General features: G+C 32.0%; 1 protein-coding gene and 1 non-coding gene across 2 annotated transcripts; both read left to right on the top strand.

Moving 5' to 3' along the window:
* The first annotated feature begins 8,842 nt into the window (after positions 1–8,842).
* On the top strand, positions 8,843–19,535 carry LOC130806624 (protein DETOXIFICATION 35-like). The gene is made up of 7 exons (XM_057671773.1): positions 8,843–9,348; positions 11,437–12,062; positions 12,194–12,250; positions 12,583–12,821; positions 12,919–13,037; positions 13,130–13,216; positions 19,070–19,535. The coding sequence occupies exons 1-7, from the start codon at positions 9,067–9,069 to the stop codon at positions 19,145–19,147; spliced, it is 1,488 nt and encodes a 495-aa protein (XP_057527756.1). The 5' UTR covers positions 8,843–9,066; the 3' UTR covers positions 19,148–19,535.
* Positions 19,536–22,978: 3,443 nt separating this feature from the next.
* On the top strand, positions 22,979–23,062 carry TRNAL-CAA (transfer RNA leucine (anticodon CAA)). The gene has a single exon. It is a non-coding gene; the product is annotated as a tRNA-Leu (tRNA).
* The last annotated feature ends 274 nt before the right edge of the window (positions 23,063–23,336 follow it).

Raw genomic sequence — 23,336 nt, 5'->3', positions numbered from 1 at the left:
GTAATCTCCAGTTAAGAAATAGATATTAATTAACATACAAACTTGATGAAATAATCACTAGTCTCATCTCCCATGTGTGCTAGACCATTCAATTAATGTTATTCTTTGTGTAGTAGAATTTTTGAATAAATAATTTGGATCATGACCTAGATAGAGCTGAACTAAAATCCCTAATATTGTTTAATTAATACTCCATCGTCCATCCTTAATATATCCCCATTTTTCATTTTTAGTCATTTTATTTGTTATTTCGCTATTTATATCACAATATTGGACATAATTAACCTTGTTCATCCTAATTGTATATGCTGAAACATGACCCTTAGTCCCAAGATCTTGAAAGAGGAGAAACCCCAATCACCACCATGAACGAAGGACAAGACGAAACAACCAGGACCCCTTCAGAGATTCCAGCTCCCTGGGAATGACGACTTAGCTCTCTGGAAAACTAAACTTACTCCTCAACTAAAATTCAAGATGACATGACTCATAGAAGCAGCAAAATCATATCAAAAGGACCCTGACAGAGAATGAAGAGCATAAATACCTACAGGATGGTTAATCCTGCCAATGGCAACGGAAACGATGACATGTCAGGAGACAACTGCAAATATGTACAGAAAAGCTGTCAATGCTTGTATAAGGCAAGGCACCATACCTACCTCGTACTCTACCCACATAAGTGTACTAAAAGACAAGGAGGGGGACCACGGTGTAAGGATCAACAAATCACCAAACGTTACGAAGGCTTACGAAATATTCTATTTCTCTCTCCAATGATCTCGAGAAAGATTCCATTAAAGATAAAAGCCTAAACTGCCATTAGGGTTTTAGGGAACCTCTCCTAAGGCTCACCATTATAAATATACGATGCCATGCATTGCCAAAAGGGGGATAACTTTTTACACTGAAATCCAAGCATTACTCTTTCATAAAAAGATAGCTAAAGTTCCCTACAAGCTTGACCAACAATTCTTTTATAACCCTTACTGTCGTCGTCGTCGAACCCCCGGAGAACCCCTTTCCGGCCCTCGTTTGCTACCTTGTGCAGGAATACAGAGTGAAACAGCCGGAAAAACGACTCAGACCTCCCCAATAGTTCATATCCATAGTGAACCTTAAAAAACATTCTCTTCACCTTTTCTGAGAGTTTTGATTGTTCTCTTCACAGCCGGAACACTAATTTTAATATTCTATTAATGTTTATCATTCTTACATATTTTCCACTAATTTTATTTTAACATATTTATATTTGTCATTTGGGTTGTTTTATTTGTTCTCCACACAGAATGAAGGGAGTAGCATTTAAACATCATCCAAATGAAGGTTTATACCAACAAGAACCGCATAATAGGATAGTTGGCTGCACATAAACCCGATGATGTTTCATCATAAAATCAATTGGTAATAGTAGAAGTATCTTATAAATTAAAGTTTATATACTAATCAGCCTCTCTCTAATTTTCCAATAAGAAATCACACATGAATTATTTTCCAATATCTTTTTCTTCAACCTATCTTGAAACCAAAAACAAGCATCGCCCAATTAAATTTATTATTATTATCATTATTACTCCTAATTAATCATCCACAATCCATAGAACCAAACAATAAAGAAAAAAGAAAAGAAAAAAAGTATAGGATAAAAAAGAAAAGAGCATAATCTAAGAAGATACCCATGAGTCATAAATCATAATTGGATATGGATGGATCACTAATACGTATTGAGGATCAATTATAATAAAGTATCATCAGATGACAGGTTTTACCCACCAAAATTCTTGAGATATTTCTAACTTTAATTTTAAGGTTTTTATATTTCAAAAGTCGTGACTTTGTATGCGGCTTATTGATTTAATAATCTTTGAGTCATAATATCATATGATTTGAGAGTGGGAGAATATAAATTTTGCAATCACATTTTATAATTCTATATTTTAAGGATATAAATAAATTTATTTTGTTGATTATAGGGAGTAATCATATATTACCTCTAAATGACATGTGGCAAGAGATCAAGATGAGAACGATGAATATAATGAGTTGAGTAGTATGTCTGAATGCCTTTAGATCCGAATAATCCATCCAATGCTCAAGTGAGTTGAATATATGAAGATATGTGGTTTTTTTTTTTTTTTTTTTTTATTTTTTTTTTAAAAATTTGTGGACCAAGTGCAAAATTTTGGACAATAAAAATAGTAACTATTTTAAATTGAGAAAGAATTAAGACAGTCTCATCGTGAGACGACTTAATATTGGCTAGGTCGATATTTACTTTAAAAAAACTGAACAAAAAAACTGTTTTCAACTTACTTAATCAGTTGTTTTTTTTCAAAAAAAACATTAATTTGGCTGCTTGTATGGGCTCGTCTAATGGTGAGACGGTCTTATATACAAGACTTGTTGTTTTAATTTTCATTTTGAATATTCTCTAAAATATTATTACATTTACCCAAGATATCTTCTATTGAATTTAAAATAATTGCCTAATTTATTGTATAATCAATGCACGCGCACACACATACTCACACATATGTAAATAGAGGTGAAGATCCAATAAGAAAGCTGTTTAAAATAAAATAGCTAAGAAGTATTGTAAATCATTGATTTGAATAGGATTCTTGTAAAGGTTATTATATATATATATACAAAGGAAACTATGTCATATGAAAAAAAAATTAAATTTGTAACATTTATTCCAAAACTATATTGTATTATGGCAATTTATGGTCCATTAAATTTGTTCCGAATTAGCAGAGTATTGATATTGGACCAAGTGAAAGTTTTCATTACTGGCCCAGTAGCTATAAATTTACGGAACACATAAGTCATAACTGTTTAATAGGCCCAAAGGAAAAATGAGCTAATATTGGATCTTTTTAATTCCACATCATGACGTAATGATCAGCTGTAGACCTGTAGTAGGTCAACATTTTTTTCTCCAAATTTATGTTAATAACAAACTTTTTTTTAAAAGATTAATGGTAGCAAATCTTAAAAAAATTATATAAAATAATATTATATTTTTAGAATTATACAACTTAACATATAGTCTAACGTTTTTTCGGCATTAATGTTACACCAACTTAAATTCCAAAAGTACAATGTTATTTTGTGAAATTTTAAAGAAAAAAGGGTTGCTGTATTACAAGGAAAGAAGACAAAGGGTAAAAACGAAATTTTACAACTTAAAGTATAGTCTATGTTTTTTGGGCATTAATGTTGCAACAGTTTAAATTTCAATAGTACAATGCTATTTTGTAGATATTTTTTTAACATTTACTATCACTGACTTTTCGCAAATATTTGTTACTACCATTTAAAATATCCTTTTGTTAAAACACCCCTTTATCTGTTTAAAGGAGCATTTTAGATCTATATTAACATAAGATAGTCTCATATAAAAGTTGTGCTTTTTGTAAAAATATTTGATAACTTAGGCATTTTTTCACAAAAGCAAAAATTACGCTACTTTTAATTTGGGAAAAAAAAAACCTTGTCGTACATTCAAATCCATGTCTTATTGTCGATATTATACCTGGTAATTCTCAACCTATAAGCAAAATTTTAAGAAATAAAAAATACACCTCAGACGTTTTTCGTGGCTTAAAAAAACATAAGATGATTCTTTTTAAAAAATCAATTGATAGTTCTTTTAGTGAATCATTAAAATAAGAAGTAATTATTATTAAATAATAATATTGAAACTCGAAAATGTTTTATTTATAAACAAATACTCGTACTGTAAAAATTGAATTATTTTACAAAAAAATTAATAAAGATTGAATTATAGCGTAAAAATTGATATTAATAATTCAATTTTTTATTTTTCCGCTTTGAATAATCTCACATTTCAATTATTTTTTTAATAATTCAACCTTTACCTTTAGTTTACTATAAGCACATCTTATTATTTTATAATAATTTAACTTTTGCCCTTAGTTTGCTATCGGCATATCCTATAAATATGATGACAGCAAACAAAAAGAAAAGGTTGAATTATTAAAAAATAATTCACAGTTGGGATTATTTATAGCGGACGGGTAAAAGGCAGGATTATTAATTCAATTTTTCTTTTTTTTAGTTACATTTCAACTATATAAGTAGGGGAAAAGTTAAGATTTTAATTCAGGTGCCAAAATGATACTTCTTTCGTTCCAATTTACTTGTAACGTATGCTTTTTCACGCAGTCCAATGTACTAATTCAATATTTAATATCTATTATTATGTATAATAAAAAATTATAAAAATTTGATATCAATAATCTTTGTAATGAGACGAATCAAACAAGATCTCACTTGACTATGTTCTAACTTATAGATTAAAAATTAATCTCAAATTAAGAGTGATGAATAAATAGTGTCATTTATTCTAATGTTGTAACTAATATGAAACGGCGGAAGTATATTAAGAATATCGAGCTTAGTATACCCCAATGCAAAAATTTATAGTAGGTTGAGTGATAGATTAGCAAAAATATAATCTATAATCTATAAAGAATACTAATGAAGAAACGAGACTGACACATGTCAGGCTCTCTAATATTTTCCCGCCCAAATTATTTCCTAAAATACCAAAATGTTAATCAGTATCATTTTTCAATATGATTTCCAAAATAATATTTTAATATAGCAAAATTATTTTTCAAATATTTTAATATAGCAAAATTATTTTCCAAATTCGTTAACAGTTGTAGAATAATAGTTTTTATTGTGGGAAACCATACAATTAAAACTTTTTATAGCATTGTCTATGGAAACATATATTTAGAATATTGTGAAATCTATTGTAAAATATATAATTACAAATTTTCTGTAATATTGTCAATGAAAAGCCTAAAGATACAATATTGGGAAATCTTTGTAGAATAGCAACACAAAATCTTTGTCCAAAACTGCAACACTTTAAGCAGAATTGATGGATTATTTTAACCATACTTTCATGCATGAAAAATTTTAGCCCTTTGTCATTCACCTTTCAAACACTTAATAAGATTCAATTTTAATTTTTTAGCACAAATTGTCCCTATGGGTCAAAGCTATTACATGATTAAAAATATTGTGGGAGAAACCAGAACATGGAGAATAAAAATCAAAGTAATTTATCAATGGAAAACATTTGAGCAGAATGGAGAAGTGAATGACATTCATACAATTCTTATTGATGAAGAGGTTTAACAAATACAACTTTACATAATAATCTATTTTACATGTTTTGGTTTTGTTTAATATTTATTTAACTGATAATAAAATGTTAATTTACAGGGTAATAGAATTCAAGCTACTATCTCAAAGTATGTATTATCTACTCATCAAGATAAAATCAAGGAGGGAGAGCATTACTATATCACAAGGCTTAAAGTGACCGAGAACATTGGAGACTATAAATCAACTAAACACAATCGCAAGATAAATTTTCTCAAGAATTCTGTTATAAGAAAATGCAGTGACATAACAATTCCAACAGACTGATTTAATTTGGCCAATTTCAATGACATGCTTGCTTTGAAATATGACACCACTGTCTTGATAGGTATATCAACAATTCTAATACATTGAACTTATTGCAAAAAATTAAATAGCATAAATATTAACTTTTTACTTCTTCTACACAGATATAATCGCAGAAGTAACTGAATATAGTAATGTAAATGATGATTTTAAATTATCACTTAACCTTAAATTGATTGATGAGGTATAAGTCATTTTAATATCTTATTTTATTAAAATGAAATTACACAAAAAATGACTTTAACTAATTATTAAATATTTGTGTTGAATGTAAGAACAACTAAATTTCCGAAAGGTTGTAGGAACAATATGCAGAGGAAATTTATAGTTACATATTCAAACTAGAGAATAATAAATCTTTTGTGATTATTATTCAATATGCAAAAGTCAAATTATGAAGAGGTAAACATAATTAAGAAAATACTTATCTTATATAATAACTCTTTTATATCCATAGGAATTAGGTACGACATCATTGACCAATTCAATGTTCATAACGCGACTAACCATTGAACCTGATATTTATGAAGTGCATGAGTTTAAAAACAGGTATAAAAATCATTTGAAACTTTTTTAATGGCTCAGATCTTACATCATTGTCTTAATTATGCATGGCGGCTTAGTAAATTGGTTTGTTATGACATTTGAAAAATCTAAAAAGTAATACCAAGCCCCAAATTCGTGTACATGGCGGAATAAATAAAATATAATGTGTAAATATTTTATGGCACAAATACAATAAGAATACCATGCCGGATGAATTATTTAGAGCGGCATATATAACTAAAGTAATGCATAAACATGTACCAAATTAAAATACCTAGCCAAATGCACAAATAATTAATGTTTTGTTTCATTCAACAGAAGGAAACTTAACGACGGTTCAAGAATTCAACGGTCATTGCTTGATGTGTCTAATCACAGTTTAAAATCATCAGAATTAGTATTACTGCTGCAAAAGGTTATATTACATCTTTAATTTATAATTCAATTATCTTAAATACAAAATAACTAAACCATTGAATCGTATGCAAATTGTGAACTATAGTAAGGTTACTATGTCACAGATGGCACAATCACATCTATTGATTGTGAGCACGAATTGTCTTATCCATCATGTTACAAAAGCTATGATGCTGTTAAAAAACAGTCAGATGGTTCCATGAGTTGTCTTACATGCAAAGTACCTATTCTAATTGTTTGGCCAAGGTAAATAATTTGCATAAAATACTTAGCTTTTTGACTTCTATTGATAAACCAGTAACACAAGTAATATTTATTTTACCCATTTCTATTGTTTTCCAATGCCATTTACGGTATATGAATGGTTTTTACTTTTATTTTATCCATTCTTTTCTGTTATTGTTTTTTCATTTATTTTATACACATATCAATATATTGTTTGAATTAGTAATATTTATAATTGGAGATAATTTAATATTGTAAAAAATTATATTAATAAAAAAATTTAATCTTAAATATCATTAATTTTACTTGATTATAAATTATAAAAAATTTATATTAATCAAATTTACATTAATAAGACTTAAATTAAGTCACATTTTACTATATTTTTACTAAATGTTATTATTCAGATGATCATTTTCTTAAAATTTGCTTTATTTACTAAAGTTAGTCTTCATAATTATAACAAGTTCATGGCACTGCTACCTATCTACTTTATATTTTTATTTACTCTAAAAAGTAGTTTAGTTATTAAATAGATAATTTGACCTATAATTATATTTAAAGAAAAATTGTACGAACGACAATATTTTTTCAAGACCATTAAATAGAGACCAAGTGTGTAATATTTTTGACTATTATTAGAAACAATTCAAAAAAATCATGCAATTATACTAAAAATATAAAGCTTTATTGTAAGAAAAAATGTAGAAGTATTCGTTGATTGATTAAAAAAATTAAATAAAATTTATTCAAGAAAATATATTATTAAAAAAAATATTTAGCTGTTGAAATGACAAATGAGATACTCATAAGTCATATCCCATGTGGCCATGCATTATTCTCCAAATTCCAATACGGTTTTCTATGCTAAATCATTACTTCATGACTTGAAAGAACCACCAAGTATTGGAAAATAGTTATATATATATATATATATATATATATATATATATATATATATATATAATATTTAAAATACTAACTAATAACCTTTTAAAAAATATATAATATAAGTATAAAATTAACTCAAATTCTTTTTTTTTCAATCTTTGTACATGATACGGATATATATCCAATAAAATGACTAGTACACCAGCAACTTATACAAAACAAGTTTAAAGTAAAGGGTTTATTTAAGCAAATATTATAATTTGAAAAGCTAGGAGGTTGTCAAGGTGTGTAGCCTGGTTCATAAAAATTCTTATATATTAATAGTTTCAAAAATTATTAATAAAATGATTTGGATCGAATGTAGTCTGTAGACCTCAAGATTAATTTACACTGTGACCACAATACTTTACTTGATTTTTTGATATTTATCTGATTTTTATATTATAGTACTTTATATTTTAAATTAGTAAGGGAGACCGGGTTGAAAATACAATAGGCTATGTGTAAGGGTATGGATGATTTTCCGATCTAGAATATCCAGTATCTAGTTTCAAATGATCGTATAATTTGTCTATTTTTTGAAATTTTGAATGAATCATCAATTTTATATCAGGTATGTTATATGGATCTGGATTAGGATTTTTGTTTGATTGCTCAACTTATTTTCAAATTTCATCATGCTTTTTAATGCTCAATAACAAAATTAATGTTTGATAAATGACTTCAACTAAAATACTATAAGAATTAAGTTTTTTAATTGGCGTTTTATTTTTTGTCGGCTTTTCTTCAATTAAAAAAATAAGAGTAATTAGTACAAAATTTAAATAACAATTAAAATAAAAAATAATTCAAATTGATAAGTTATAGACTTAGCCAACCTTGAGGTTTAAGAGGTCTGAGCTGAAACAATAATTATGAGCTCGTAAATATTAAATAATATTCAAAAATCCATATTTAATTATTTATAATTAAGAGTATGTTTTTCGAATATTTTTCAGTTCGTCTTGTATGAGACCGTCTCACAATGAAAAAACCTCAAAATAAGAAACTCATAAGTTAAGAGTATTTATTATTAGGCTATTTAACCCAAATATAAGAAATATCTCACAATAAAATTATTTCATACAAAAATTTGTAAATATTTTTAGATTGGGTGGGCCGAAGCATAAGTTTGACTTGCTTGTTTATAGGTCCGGCCCTTGATTATAGGGAGTAGACCCTTAACCTTGGTACCCAAAGAAGTAAGAAAACGTAGATTTCCATCAAAAATAAAAGAAATGACGTGACCCCAGGCCATCCAGTGCTTCTAACTACCCTCCCGGCTCCCCAAGACAGTGTCGTTAGCCGCTTTATTTGCTTTCATCTTATTTATTCATCTCTCTTTCTCATTTCCTTTACATGCGACTCATAAAAACGACACACTATTAAGTTCAGTCCTAGAATTTATTATTATTGAATATTTAATTTATATTATCAATGGAGACACCGTTATTAAACGGCGGTGACGGACCGGTGTCGGAACTCATCGGCGGCGACGGTGATTATGCGCCGGTGAAGAATGTGAAGGATGCGACGGCGGTGTTCTGGTTAGAAACGGTGAAGCTATGGAAGATTGCTGCTCCGTTAGTGTTTCAGATTATATGTCAATTTGGAACAAATTCATTGACTAATATATTTGTAGGTCATCTCGGTGAACTTGAATTGTCCGCCGTTTCTATTTCTCTCTCCGTTATTGGAACCTTCTCCTTCGGATTCATGGTTTGACGCTTTCTTCTCTGTTTTTTCTGATTTTATGTAGATTTCATGCGTAAGAGTTTGTTTTAAGAAAATTCACAAGGACGAATAACATCATCCTTCACGCTGTCCCATGTGGTATTTTTTATACCATATAAAATTCATAATGTATTCTTATTTGTAATTTAATACAGTAGTTCTCATATTTTTTTTCTATTTAACTTTGTTTAAATTATTTTTATAATTTTTGAGGTCTTTACTTTTCCTATACAAATTTATTATTTAATAAAAATAATATAATACTATTAAAAATTTTTTTTTTGGAAATTTTATATGGCAGTAAACATGTGTTAGTTGAAATGGTAGTTTTTTTTTCTTTTAAGGTTTTTAGGGAAATTTTACTGTCTAAAAGATTTTTATAGGGAAATTCCCGTGTGGTAACAACTTTATGCAACGAAGAGAGTGCAAAACAATGAAAATATTGTACTCCAATAAAGAAACCAACAAGGGTGATGCTCTTAATTGTAGTTTGAAATGAAATACGTCCTCGTTCTTAAGTACTGGCACTGATATTTTATATAGGAAAATATTATTATCAGTAGAAGTCTATTAAAATGAAGTAGTAGCTAATTAATATTGGAGTATATAACAAATTTTGACATTTCAATCATTAGTTTCTTGATGGTTGAAGTCCCAAAATAGATGGTCAACTCAATTAGAACTTGATGGTTGAATCCCAAAATATGTAGTATATTATATATTCAATGGGTTAACATGAATTATAAAGTAAATTTAGCTACTCTTGTGAGACACCATATCTCAAAGAGACGACCTCAAAACAAGAAGTCCACGTTCTTATTTTCTCTTTAGTTTGTATTAATTAGACTATTTAGTCCATATATTATATGCGTCTTTCTGAGAGACTGTCTCTCGTAATAATCTGTGAAGTAAATAAACCTGTTGTGTATTAGTTATCACAAGGACTACTTTGAGCAGTTTGAGAGCTCGGGATGTTTTGGACTACTCCAGTAGAGTATTATGGGGTGGGTTTTTATCATGTACAAGACTACAAGTTTTGGCATATTGATAGTAACAAATTGGACTTGGTCTAACTCTAAGCAATGTTTTGTTATTGTTATTTAATTTTTATTTTTTATTTTTTTATTTTTTGTGTGAAACTAAGTTGCTCTTAGAGAAATAATTTAGAAAACACTTTTTCTCATTGTCTCTTCCCCTCTGTCCTTACTCCTGCATAGTATTGCTATGTTAACTCAAAACTATTAGAGAATTGGGAGTATTTGAGAATTTAAGTTGATAAGTTGAAGTTGTAGGCTTTCTTGTTTAGTTTTCGGGTGGTTGTTAACTTTGGTTTATTTTCAATTTCTATTAATTGTTACTTGTTAGGTGATCTTGATCACACTATATCTCACTCTATTGCATGAACATTTGAGCTTGAGCACTTGAAATTTGAGACATTGAAAGAAGCAAAGAGAGGGGGTGAAGTTTGGATGCCACGAAGTCGGCAACAGCAGCTACAGGCATCAGTGAGCACAGACATTGATCTGCTCGTTTGAGCACCTTCATGACTCGTTTGAGCAGGCTGTGCCAGGTCCTATCTGTCGCATTTTTCAATAGTTGTTTTGAATGGGACATGTGTTGTCCTATTGGGGAATTTTAAGAGGCTAAAATCAGTAAATAAGATATGTGCTGGCTAATACATAGAGAGAAATAGGGTTTAGGAGAGTCTAAGTGACTTTCATGTATTAGTGAGTAAACTCCATTAAGGGAGGAAACTTGGAGCTCTAGAAAGTAAGTTCAAGCTTTGTAAGTGATAGTTCATTACTGTATGGTTGAATAGTTAATGAAATAAATCTCATTTGAGGGGGAGGTGTCCAAGGCACCATTAGAACTTGTGTTCTTGCTTTGTTCAGTTTCTTGCTTGGTTTGTTTGATTCCTCCATTCTTGTGCTCTTTTTTTCTTGTTTTTCTTCCCTCTTATTCACCTAGTGAGGTGCAAACCCTTTCATTTTCAACTTTCTCGTTTTTCTTTCATATATTTTCAAGATGTTCTTAAGATTCTAATTGGTTTTTAAACTGTTATTAAAATTGTAGCTTGGTATGGGGAGCGCACTTGAGACATTGTGTGGTCAAGCTTTTGGTGCCGGGCAAATTCATTTGCTTGGAGTTTACTTGCAACGCTCTTGGATTATCCTGTTATTCAGCTGTCTTGTACTGCTGCCAATTTACATCTTTGCTACACCAGTATTAAAGCTTCTAGGACAGGACCATGATATAGCCAATCTTGCAGGACAATTTACGATCATCACCATACCACAGTTATTCTCACTGGCAATCAATTTTCCGTCTCAGAAATTCCTACAAGCCCAAAGCAAAGTTGATATACTTGCCTGGATCGGATTTCTGGCCCTAGTTGGACACGGGTTGCTTCTCTGGCTTTTCATTTCTGTACTTGGATGGGGTCTGCTAGGAGCCGCAGCAGCATATAACTTTACGAGTTGGTTGATTCCAGTTGCCCAAGTGGTTTATATATTCGGTTGGTGTAAGGATACTTGGTTAGGATTCTCATGGGCAGCTTTCAAGGAAATATGGGCTTTCGTTAGACTTTCAGTTGCCTCGGCTGTGATGCTTTGTCTCGAAATCTGGTATATGATGAGCATAACTCTCCTTGCAGGTCACCTTACAAATGCTGTGATTGCTGTCGGGTCTCTTTCCATCTGGTGAGTAACTGAACCTACTAGCTCGACTTACAAATTAATTACTATATTGAATCTTCGTCAATATGTGTTACTAAATAGCCTTTGTTCCTTAAGACACAAACATTGATGCAATGGTCTTATTTATATTTCAGTATGAATGTTAATGGAATAGAAGCCATGATATTCATCGGAATAAATGCTGCTGTAAGGTAAACAGTCTCGTATTCATCATTTTTCTTTACCATGTCTTCCCTTATTTCAATAGATCCGATTCATAGTTCTTTGATTTCAAATTATTTATATGAAGTTGCAGATGATTTTTGCTACCAAGGGTCAATTATAAACAACCTCTTTGTTCACATTAGCAAATATAAGGTTGCGTACATTTGACTCCCAAACCACACACTAGGTGGGACTTGCGAGACTTAATGGCATTGAGTAATGAAATTTTATTACTATGTTTTTCTTGTTCTATGAACGAAATTTGTTTCAAGCAAGTTTTACCGAGTCTTAAGGGGTTTTTCTTCCATTTTATTGTTAGTGTCCGGGTATCAAATGAGCTTGGACTGTTGCATCCAAGGGCAGCCAAATATAGCGTCTACGTAGCAGTTTTCCAGTCTCTCCTCATTGGGCTTTTGTGTATGGTCATCATCCTTGTTGCTAGAGACTACTTTGCTGTTATCTACACTGACAGCAAGACACTTCAGCAAGCAGTTTCTAAATTAGCATGGTTTCTTGGTGTAACAATGGTTCTTAACAGTGTTCAGCCTGTAATTTCAGGTACATCCCATTATTTCACCCAAATCGTGCTGCAAATAGACTTCTGAACTACTCGTTTTTGTGTTCGATAATGGAAAATTTCCTACAATCTTTGTAGGAGTTGCTGTTGGAGGGGGATGGCAAGCCATTGTGGCATATATTAACTTGGCATGTTATTATATATTTGGGCTCCCTCTCGGATACATTCTCGGCTATGTAGCAGATTTTGGTGTAACGGTACTAAAATCTTCTTTTCGCTTGCACTTATGGGCGTTATCTTGGCTATAGCATATGCACTGAGGTTCTGAAATGTTTTTCTTGGATGATAGGGAATTTGGGGAGGCATGATAGCCGGAACTTCCATGCAGACGTTGATTCTATTGTTCATCCTTTATCGAACAAATTGGACTAAAGAGGTGAGCTTCTGAGCTTTCCTGTTTTATATAAGAGCCTTTCTATGATCTTAATGTAAAATTCACATTTATGTCGACTTTCATATTTCAACCTGTTACTTATGGGACAAAAGGAGTACTTCTTTCGGGCAAGAATACGCAGTTTTCGTCAGTACCCATTTGAATCTGATACAACTGTCATAGGCGCGAATCATGATTCATTATCGACAAGTCTATATGCTATTCACACATAACGCATAAGTAGTTACTACTTCATGGACCGGTCTTATAGCTTACTGTTGAGAAAAGAGGCGATATAATACACACACTTTCTCCCTTTGTGTTGTTAGATGAGCAAAAATAACCAATCCAATCAAACAAACAATAATAATCCCACAATCAAGCACAATAAAGTAAAAATGCGAAAATAAAGCACACACACGATATTTACATGGAAAACCCAATGCGGAAAAAAACCACGGGACCGTAAGTGATACCACACTCTTCCACTAATCACCAATAAAATTAATGGGTACAACCAAAATCCTCTCTAGACAATACTAGCGGTAATACAAACACCAAACAACCCTAAAACATCACTTAAAAGTGGTAAAATAACAATTAGGGTAAAATTAGGGCAAAATACAAATTACCCACTTACAATGCACAAAACGACAATCCAACCGTTGAATATGTAGGTTGGGTAGACAGGAACACCGTGTCAAAATTTGACGAAAAACGGAGCACGAATGGCCTTCGATCGGATCGCCGAAAAGTCACGTGTGATACCTTTTCTTCTCCTCTAACGTGCGCACCTGTTTCTGTTTGTGCGTGTATTTGTGTATTTTTGTTGCAATACCAATATGCTGCTGCCCTATTCTTGGTATTTATAGTTTTCCACTTTTTTTTTTCTTTTAATTAATAAATAATATTATAATTATTAGCCCATTATTATTAAGCCCATAATTAATGTATTAATTGGGCCTTCCTCCAAGTGGGAGGGAATAACCCAACAAATCTCCCCCTCACTCCAACTTGGGGGGTATGACAAGTTCCGCTTTCAAACGGCTCACCTCTAACTTGTCTCTTGGAAGGATCTTCGTCAACATATCCGATCCATTTTCATGAGTACTGATCTTCACAAGCTCAAATATTTTTTCTTCTATCTGATCTCGAATCCAATGATACCTCCTTCGTATATGTTTCGTTCGACCATGATAGGTAGCATTCTTAGCTAGGTGAATGGCACTCTGACAATCACAATGTAACAAATAATCGTCTTGCTCCAAACCCAACTCCTCAAGGAAGTCCCTCATCCACACTAACTCTTTACCAGCTTCAACAGCTGCCACATACTCTGACTCAGTAGTCGATAAAGCAACACATTTTTGCAATTTAGATTGCCAAGAAACAGCTCCCCCTGCAAACGTCATCATGTAACCAGAAGTAGACTTACTAGAATCAATATCACCTGACATATCAGCATCTGTGTAACCATCCAACACAGGTTCGCCAGGACCAAAACATAAACTTACTCTAGAAGTACCCCTGAGATACCTTAGAATCCACTTAACTGCTGCCCAATGCTCCTTTCCAGGATTAGACATAAACCTGCTAACTACCCCAACAGCATGAGCTATATCAGGCCTAGTACATACCATAGTATACATCAAACTACCTACAGCGGATGAATAAGGCACATTTTTCATCTTCTTCTTATCTTCATCTGTTGTAGGACATTGTTTGGAACTCAATTTCATATGCACTGGCAGTGGAGAACACACAGGCTTAACATTGTTCATATTGAACCTTTTCAGCACCTTTTCAATGTATTTCTCTTGTGATATCCACAATTTCTTATTTTTCCTATCACGAGAAATACGCATGCCTAAAATTTGTTTTGCAGGGCCAAGGTCCTTCATAGCAAAGGACTTGCTCAAACTAGCCTTTAAGTCAACAATCTTATTGGAATCACGACCAACAATCAACATATCATCAACATATAACAAGAGAATGAGAAAGTCACCTTCAGCAAAATTCTTCACAAACACGCAATGATCAGCATATGTCTTGTGGAAGTCATTATCAACCATGAATGACTCAAATTTCTTGCACCATTGCCGAGGCGCTTGCTTGAGACCATACAAACTCTTCTTTAAGCGACACACAAGTTTCTCCTTTCCCTTGACCTCGAAGCCTTCAGGTTGCTCCATGTAAATTTCCTCCTTTAGGTCACCATGGAGGAAAGCAGTCTTCACATCAAGTTGCTCAATCTCCAAATTCATGCTGGCAGCCAAACTAAGTACAACTCTGATTGAAGACATCTTCACCACTGGAGAGAAAATTTCATCAAAATCAATCCCCTTCTTCTGTTCATAGCCTCGCACAACAATCCTAGCCGTGAACCTAGGTGGTTGACCATCTTCTCCGTGCTTCAACTTAAACACCCATTTATTCTTGAGTGCTCGTTTACCGTTAGGCAACTTTACCAGATCATAAGTGTGATTCTCATGCAAGGAATTCATCTCATCTTGCATGGCATTATACCACTCCTTACTTTTCTCATGTGACATAGCCTCCTGAAAGTCTTCTGGCTCTCCCCCATCAGTTAGTAACACAAACTCTGTAGTAGGACACCTCATAGAAGGACGTGGTCCTCTAGTAGATCTTCTCACATTATCAGGCTGTGGTTGCGGTTCAACAACTGGAGGCTCAACTTCAGGTTGATCATCATGACCATCATCACCAATATTGTCATCATCATCCTGAATATCTCCCCCTTCAACTCTAGGAGTCATCTGCGGTAAGACTGGATCCAAATTGATTGGAGTATGAGAGGATGTTTGTTGCTTTGGCTTTTCAATATCTTTAATAGTCTGATCTTCAAAGAACACAACATCTCTACTTCTGAGAACTTTCCTATCTACTGCATCCCATAACTTGTACCCAAGAGCATCTTCATAGTACCCCAAAAATATACACTGCTTTGTCTTCTTATCTAACTTGGATCTTTCATCTCTAGGAATGTGAACAAAAGCACGACATCCAAATACCCTCAAGTGCTTGTAGGAGACATCTTTACCGGTCCAAACTTTCTGAGGAACATCACCATCAAGAGGATTTGAAGGTGAAAGGTTAATCAAGTACACAGCTGTAACCAATGCCTCTGCCCAAAAAGACTTGGACAACTTTGCATGAGAGAGCATACATCGGATTCTTTCTTCAATTGTTCTGTTCATCCTCTCTGCAACTCCGTTCAATTGAGGTGTCTTTGGAACTGTTTTCTCAAGCTTGATGCCTTGACCCTTGCAGTAGCTTTCAAATGGGCCTTTGTACTTACCACCATTATCAGCTCTCACGACCTTGAGCTTTCTACCAATTTCTCGCTCAACTCTAGCCTGAAACTCCTTGAAAGCAGAAAGTACCTGATCCTTGGTTTTCAACACAGTAACCCACACTTTTCGAGAATAATCATCAATAAAAGAAACAAAGTAAAGAGCACCACTATGGGATTTAGCATCCATAGAACATACATCAGTGTGGACAAGATCAAGAGGATACTTTCTCCTAGATGGGGGGCGAGAATGAAAAGCAACCCTATGTTGTTTACCAGCTAAACAATCAACACAGGATCTAAGAGACATACCTGAGACATCAGGAAGATATTGCTTCTTAGAGAGCATCTGCATACCTTTCTCACTCATATGGCCAAGTCTATTATGCCATAACTCACTAGAACATTCATCTGCAACATTTACCTCACCCGCGCAAACCTTCGCTTGTATCATATAAAGAGAACCTTGCTTCTTACCTCGGGCTGCTATGAGATTCCCCTTGCAGAGCTTCCACTTACCATCATTGAAGTGGCTGAAGTAACCCTCTTCATCAAGTCTACCTATAGAAATGAGATTCAATCTGATATCAGGAACGTGTCTAACATTTCTCAAAATCAGCTTACAACCGGTGGAACTCTCCAAGTAAATAGTGCCTTTGCCGACAACCTTGGATGACCCATCATTCCCCATTCTAACACTACCAAAATCACCACTAGTGTAGGACGAGAAATAGTCTTGATGCGAAGTAAGATGATACGAAGCACCCGAATCAATCACCCAATTGCAGTCATCACCAGCTACATTCAAACACTCTTTATCACCAATGAAGAGCAAATCATCATCACTGATTGCTAGAGCTGTAGTATTTTTCTCTTCAGACTTCGACTCAGATGAATCACCCTTTCTATCTTTTGACTTGTCTCTTTTTATCTTTCTGCAGAACCTCTTAATATGTCCCGGCTTGTCGCAGTAATGACAAATAATTTTACCCTTGGATTTAGACTTGTCTCTGGAATTGTCTCTACCTCGAGAAGGTCGATTTTTGATTCTTCCCCTATTAGACTCTTGTGCAACATAATGAGCTTCAGAATGATTGGAGGAACCCATCTCCTTTCTCCTAGTCTCTTCATTCAGCCGACTAGCTTTGACACTCTCTATTGTCAACTTACCATCAGGAGCAGAATTGCTAAGTGATACAAATAGTGTGTCCAAACTCTCTGGCAATGAGGAAAGTAGTAATAGTGCCTGCAACTCATCATCTAAGGACATTTTCACTGCAGACAATTGATTAATCAAACCTTGAAAATCATTCAAATGTACTACCATGCTATTACCATCGTGAAATTCCAACTTTACCAATTTTCTCATCAATGACGCTTTACTTAAGGCGTTCTTCCTCTCATACATAGCCTCAAATTTCATCCATAATTCATAAGCATTCGTGTCATTGGAAATATGTTGGAGCACACTAACATCAACAAATTGTCTAATGGTTCCTACCGCTTTCCGATTCAAAATTTTTCATTTACTTCCATCTTGACCAGTGGGCATAGACTCATTTAAGATTGGTTCATACAAATCTTTCACATAAAGAATATCTTCCATCTTAGTTTTCCACACAGCGTAATTGGCAGAGTCCAAATAAATCATACCGTGCATACTAGATTTATCATCCATCATAAACCAACACAAGAGTATCACCCAAGAAAATATAAACCAAGCTCTTGATACCACTATGTTGAGAAAAGAGGCGATATAATATACACACTTTCTCCCTTTGTGTTGTTAGATGAGCAAAAATAACCAATCCAATCAAACAAACAATAATAATCCCACAATCAAGCACAATAAAGTAAAAATGCGAAAATAAAGCACACACACGATATTTACGTGGAAAACCCAATGCGGAAAAAAACCACGGGACCGTAAGTGATACCACACTCTTCCACTAATCACCAATAAAATTAATGGGTACAACCAAAATCCTCTCTAGACAATACTAGCGGTAATACAAACACCAAACAACCCTAAAACATCACTTAAAAGTGGTAAAATAACAATTAGGGTAAAATTAGGGCAAAATACAAATTACCCACTTACAATGCACAAAACGACAATCCAACCGTTGAATATGTAGGTTGGGTAGACAGGAACACCATGTCAAAATTTGACGAAAAACGGAGCACGAATGGCCTTCGATCGGATCGCTGAAAAGTCACGCGTGATACCTTTTCTTCTCCTCTAACGTACGCACCTGTTTCTGTTTGTGCGTGTATTTGTGTATTTTTGTTGCAATACCAATATGCTGCTGCCCTATTCTTGGTATTTATAGTTTTCCACTTTTTTTTTCTTTTAATTAATAAATAATATTATAATTATTAGCCCATTATTATTAAGCCCATAATTAATATATTAATTGGGCCTTCCTCCAAGTGGGAGGGAATAATTCAACACTTACACTTACACACGAGTAGCAATCACCGGTCATATGCTTGAATTCTTCTGTTTAGATTTATTTAACGCAGTGGAATTCGATATGCAGGTGGAGGAAACAAGCAAGCGAATGCAAAAGTGGGGTGGCCAGGACATTAAGACAGTTAAGAACGATAACAATATATGAGTGTCGTAATACTACTGGTGTCGGATTTCTGCTGTAACATCGATTCAAATTATATTGGTCGGACATTTAGATCCTTTAATTGGAATTTCCTTGCTGATGCTGTGTAATCCCCGAGAAAAGCAAGTCACTGCTGGTGCGAATGCAAATCTCTGCAATAACTTGGAATGATCAACTCTAGCTATAATTCATTTCTGGGTTTAGGGTTTGCTTAGTAAAGACACCTTAATGGTGTCTAAAAATATCCCTACTTAGTTTCTTTCAACTGTAACTCTATTTTTTTAGCTGCAATTTTTTCAGTCTAAAATCTGTATAATTCTTAATTCTGACAAATTATTTGCAAACAAAAGAAAATTAATTTGTTGTTGATCTTCTTTTATCCTTCTAAATCAATCATATTTTGCATCTTTTTGCATTTGTGTGTACCAAATATTATATATAGCATTAGCAGATATAGCACTTGTTTATAATTTGTAGTTAGAGATTGTCAAGTAGTTTACAGTTAGAAATTTTAATTTAAATCATTAAACAGAAAATATACGAATTAGCTTATTAATAGCACATATAAATAGAACTACTTAGAAAAACTTGTTTCTTTGTAAAAGAGCAGTAACCAATGAAAAATATGCGTTTGACCGTATATAATATGTATTAAAATAAATAATTAACTTATTTTATGTATTTATCTATTTTACTTAGAAAAAAAAACATAACTGTTCATCTTCAACATTATTCTATAAAATGTTTGATAATTAGCTTTTCCTTTTTTTATCGTTTTTTGTTTGATTTTAGACTTTTAATTTTTTTGATTAGTCAAATAGTTAAACAAATAATTGGTAAATAACTTTTGAGTTAGCTAAAAAGCTCACTTTTAAATCAAGATGAAAAAAATTTAGCTTTTGGCTTATTTTTTCTTTAATAAATAGTCAACAACTAACTTAAATAACTAGCTTAAACAACAAATTTTCAATGGATAATTCCAACGGATCAAACCAGCCAATAACTTCAGCTAACTTTTACGTAAATTGTAGTTGTGATACATTTTTATCAATGGCTGTCGAGCAATCCAACCCCACCACCGTGGTTATTAAAATCATAATTCTGATCTACGATTCTACGATTTTACGATCCAAAAACAAGCAAGCGATTCGAATCTGTTAGAGTATATAACATATCCTGGGGCCTCAACCATCAGCTTAAGCTTTTGGTTGAATTGGTTCCTTGACATGGTATCAGAGCCAATGTGACAAGAGGTCACGGGTTCGAATCTCAACCACCCCTTATTTAAAGTGGAATATTTAGTGCCAGCTATGAGGAGGGCCTGTGTTGCATCCACACTTCTAGCCCAAAGGGCTCTTGTGTGAGGGGGCGTGTTAGAGTATATAACATATACTGGGGCCTCAATCATCAGCTTAAGCTTTTGGTTGAGTTGGTTCCTTGACAAGCTTAAGCTAATGGTTGAGGCCCCAGGATATGTTATATACTCTAACAGAATCATAGGAAGAATCGTAAGTTGGTAGAATCTTACGATTCTGGTTAACATAAAATTTGTAGATGTAGAATCATAACACGATTCTACGATCCTACGATTTAAACGATTCGATTCTACAAATTTATTCTTAATTTTTGTAATTTTCTATTTACCTTCTATCATTAGTTATTCTTAAAATTTAATGATCCATCATCATACTTTTTAAAAATTAAATTTCTTTATCGGTATAAGGATTTAAACTAATTATTAAATATTTTTCTATTTCATTCTAAAAAATAAAGTGAATGGAACTTTAATTAATAAACTTAAACTTTTGAGGTGAATAATTATTACTAGATACTCCCTCCGTTCTTTTAAGTTCTTCCACCTTACTATAACAGGTAGTTTCATAAGTTCTTCCACTTTAGAATACTTTCTATTTTTGGAAAGTTTTTATCCCACTTTTACCCCTTAAAACCCTCATTTTTTTTAATTTACCCCTTTTCTTTTATTTATAATTATTTTCTCTCTCATACTTTCAATACAATCATTATTTCACACTACTATTTAATTAAAATAATACCCACTACAACCTCATACTTTCAATACAATCATTACTTCACACTACTATTTAATTAAAATAATACTCACTACAACCCAAAGATTCTATCTTCCTTAATATGTGTGAAAAACCCAAAGTAGAAGATAAAAAAAGAACGGAGGTAGTAGAAAATTTAAGTTTATTTTAGAATCTTACGATTCTACAATTCGATTCTACAGGCTTAAACGATTCTAAGTAATATCCCGATTTTAACAACTTTGCCCACCACCATTCAAAAATTATTATTCTCTTCATTTCATTTACCATTAATGTAATGTTCCTTAACTTCATCACATTTAATCCAATTAAACCATAAAGAACCTTAAATCAGTTTGATACTACTCTCTTGAAAAAGATTTTAATTTAGAAAGTCACATTTTTAGGAAGTTTTTGATAATTTTTCTAATTTTTAAATTATTTTGTTATGACGGTGCTTGGTGGAATTAGTTGTAGGTATATAATGACAATAAATCTTTCTAATGATAAGCTTAAAAAAATATTGAAAATAATATTTTTCCCCACAGTGGTAAAACTTGAACAAAATTTTAGGGAGATGGACTTTAAAAAAAATTAAATGACATTAATATATAGCCAATTCATACAATCAAAAATTATAACGTAAATTTAAATTAAAGTAAAGCTCGATGCTCTTTAGCCACAGAACATTTAAATTAACTATAATCTCATTGACAATATATGTCTTTGCTATTTGTCTTTAAATGTATATTACTAAATTATTAGTAAGAAAATTATCTCTCATTTTGTTACGAAGTCTTTTCTTACTATCTTCATAATTAATTGTTTTATTGTATGAGTTTTTAAGGTTCAAGTATTCACTTATTTAAATTAATTATTAAAATAAAGATAAGAAAATTCAATTAAAAATATAAAACAAACCTTTATCCTTCAATTGAGGTTGATAAGCTTAATTTTTTATTTGTACGTCGATTTCTCCTAATCACTTTTTTTTTTCCAGTTGTTAAATGATAATTTCATTCCTATTTTGATATTCAATTATTACTTATTATTAGATTTTTTTTATTTTGTTGGATTATTCTCTTTCTTTAATTATGTGGCTGTTATTTATTGGGCTAGAATTATAAAAAATATAAAATAACAGTTGTATATCTCGGAGGGGCTTTACCCGCCCTATCCCTAACAAAGTTCTGTTTGCCCCTACCCGCCCTAACAAAGTTCTCAAAATTGGCATTATAAGCTATTTTTATTTTAAAAGCTTCTGGTAAAAAGCAGATATATTAAATTATTTCAAAATATACTTAGAAAATAAATCTATATCTTCTATTCTTCTAATTAAATTCCAGAGTCTTCAAAAATTTTAATTAAAGACAACATAACTACTTAGAAATCACCTATTACCTATATGTATTTTTGTTAATTTAGCTCATAAAATTATGTCAAAATATTAATTTGAAAACTAAAACTAAATTTTGTACTTAATTTTCTCCTAGTTCAAAAGAATTTAAATTGAAGACACATACTATTGTTAAGGACTTAATAGTAAATAACGGTGATTTGTAAAGTAAACAAATCACCCTTATGTCGTAAGATTTGATAGGGTGAGAATTTTGTGATTTTAATTTATTGTTTTGAATTTGTTTATTTTATTATTATAATTTTTATGTTTTTGTGGTGATTTACAAATCACGGTATAATTTATTGGTTATTAAGCTTCAAACATTAATACAATTCTATTAATTATGCATTATTAATTTATATGTAAATTACTGCTAATTAACAATTAGTCAGGATGGCCGAGTGGTCTAAGGCGCCAGACTCAAGTTCTGGTCCTCTAACGAGGGCGTGGGTTCAAATCCCACTTCTGACATATTTTTCATAATATTTACATTTCGTTTTTAACTACATTAGCAGTAATCAATTATATTTTACCCAAATTAGCTTTGTTGTTGTAGAATGTAGATCATGTATCCAACCAATTTATGCAAAATCTGACAAATTTATACCATTCAACGTGTCTTTTGTTTAATTACTGTTTAATAAATTTTCATATATTAGATCATAAATATAACGTGCGAGAAATTTATATTTTTTTAAAAAAAAATTGGAAATTTAAAATAAGTATCAAAATGAGAATTATTTTG

The sequence above is a fragment of the Amaranthus tricolor genome, chromosome 2 (assembly GCF_026212465.1).
Source record: "Amaranthus tricolor cultivar Red isolate AtriRed21 chromosome 2, ASM2621246v1, whole genome shotgun sequence".
Taxonomy (NCBI): domain Eukaryota; kingdom Viridiplantae; phylum Streptophyta; class Magnoliopsida; order Caryophyllales; family Amaranthaceae; genus Amaranthus; species Amaranthus tricolor.
The sequence above is the reverse complement of the archived record's forward strand: the minus strand, read 5'-3'. Positions and strand labels throughout refer to the sequence as shown.

Bases quoted from the DNA above. Each gene is read 5' to 3' on its own strand.
- LOC130806624 (XM_057671773.1), top strand. From the start codon at position 9,067: ATGGAGACACCGTTATTAAACGGCGGTGACGGACCGGTGTCGGAACTC. The intron at 12,063-12,193 runs GTGAGTAACTGA...TTTATATTTCAG, and splicing joins GTCGGGTCTCTTTCCATCTG to TATGAATGTTAATGGAATAG. The intron at 13,038-13,129 runs GTACTAAAATCT...CTTGGATGATAG, and splicing joins TAGCAGATTTTGGTGTAACG to GGAATTTGGGGAGGCATGAT.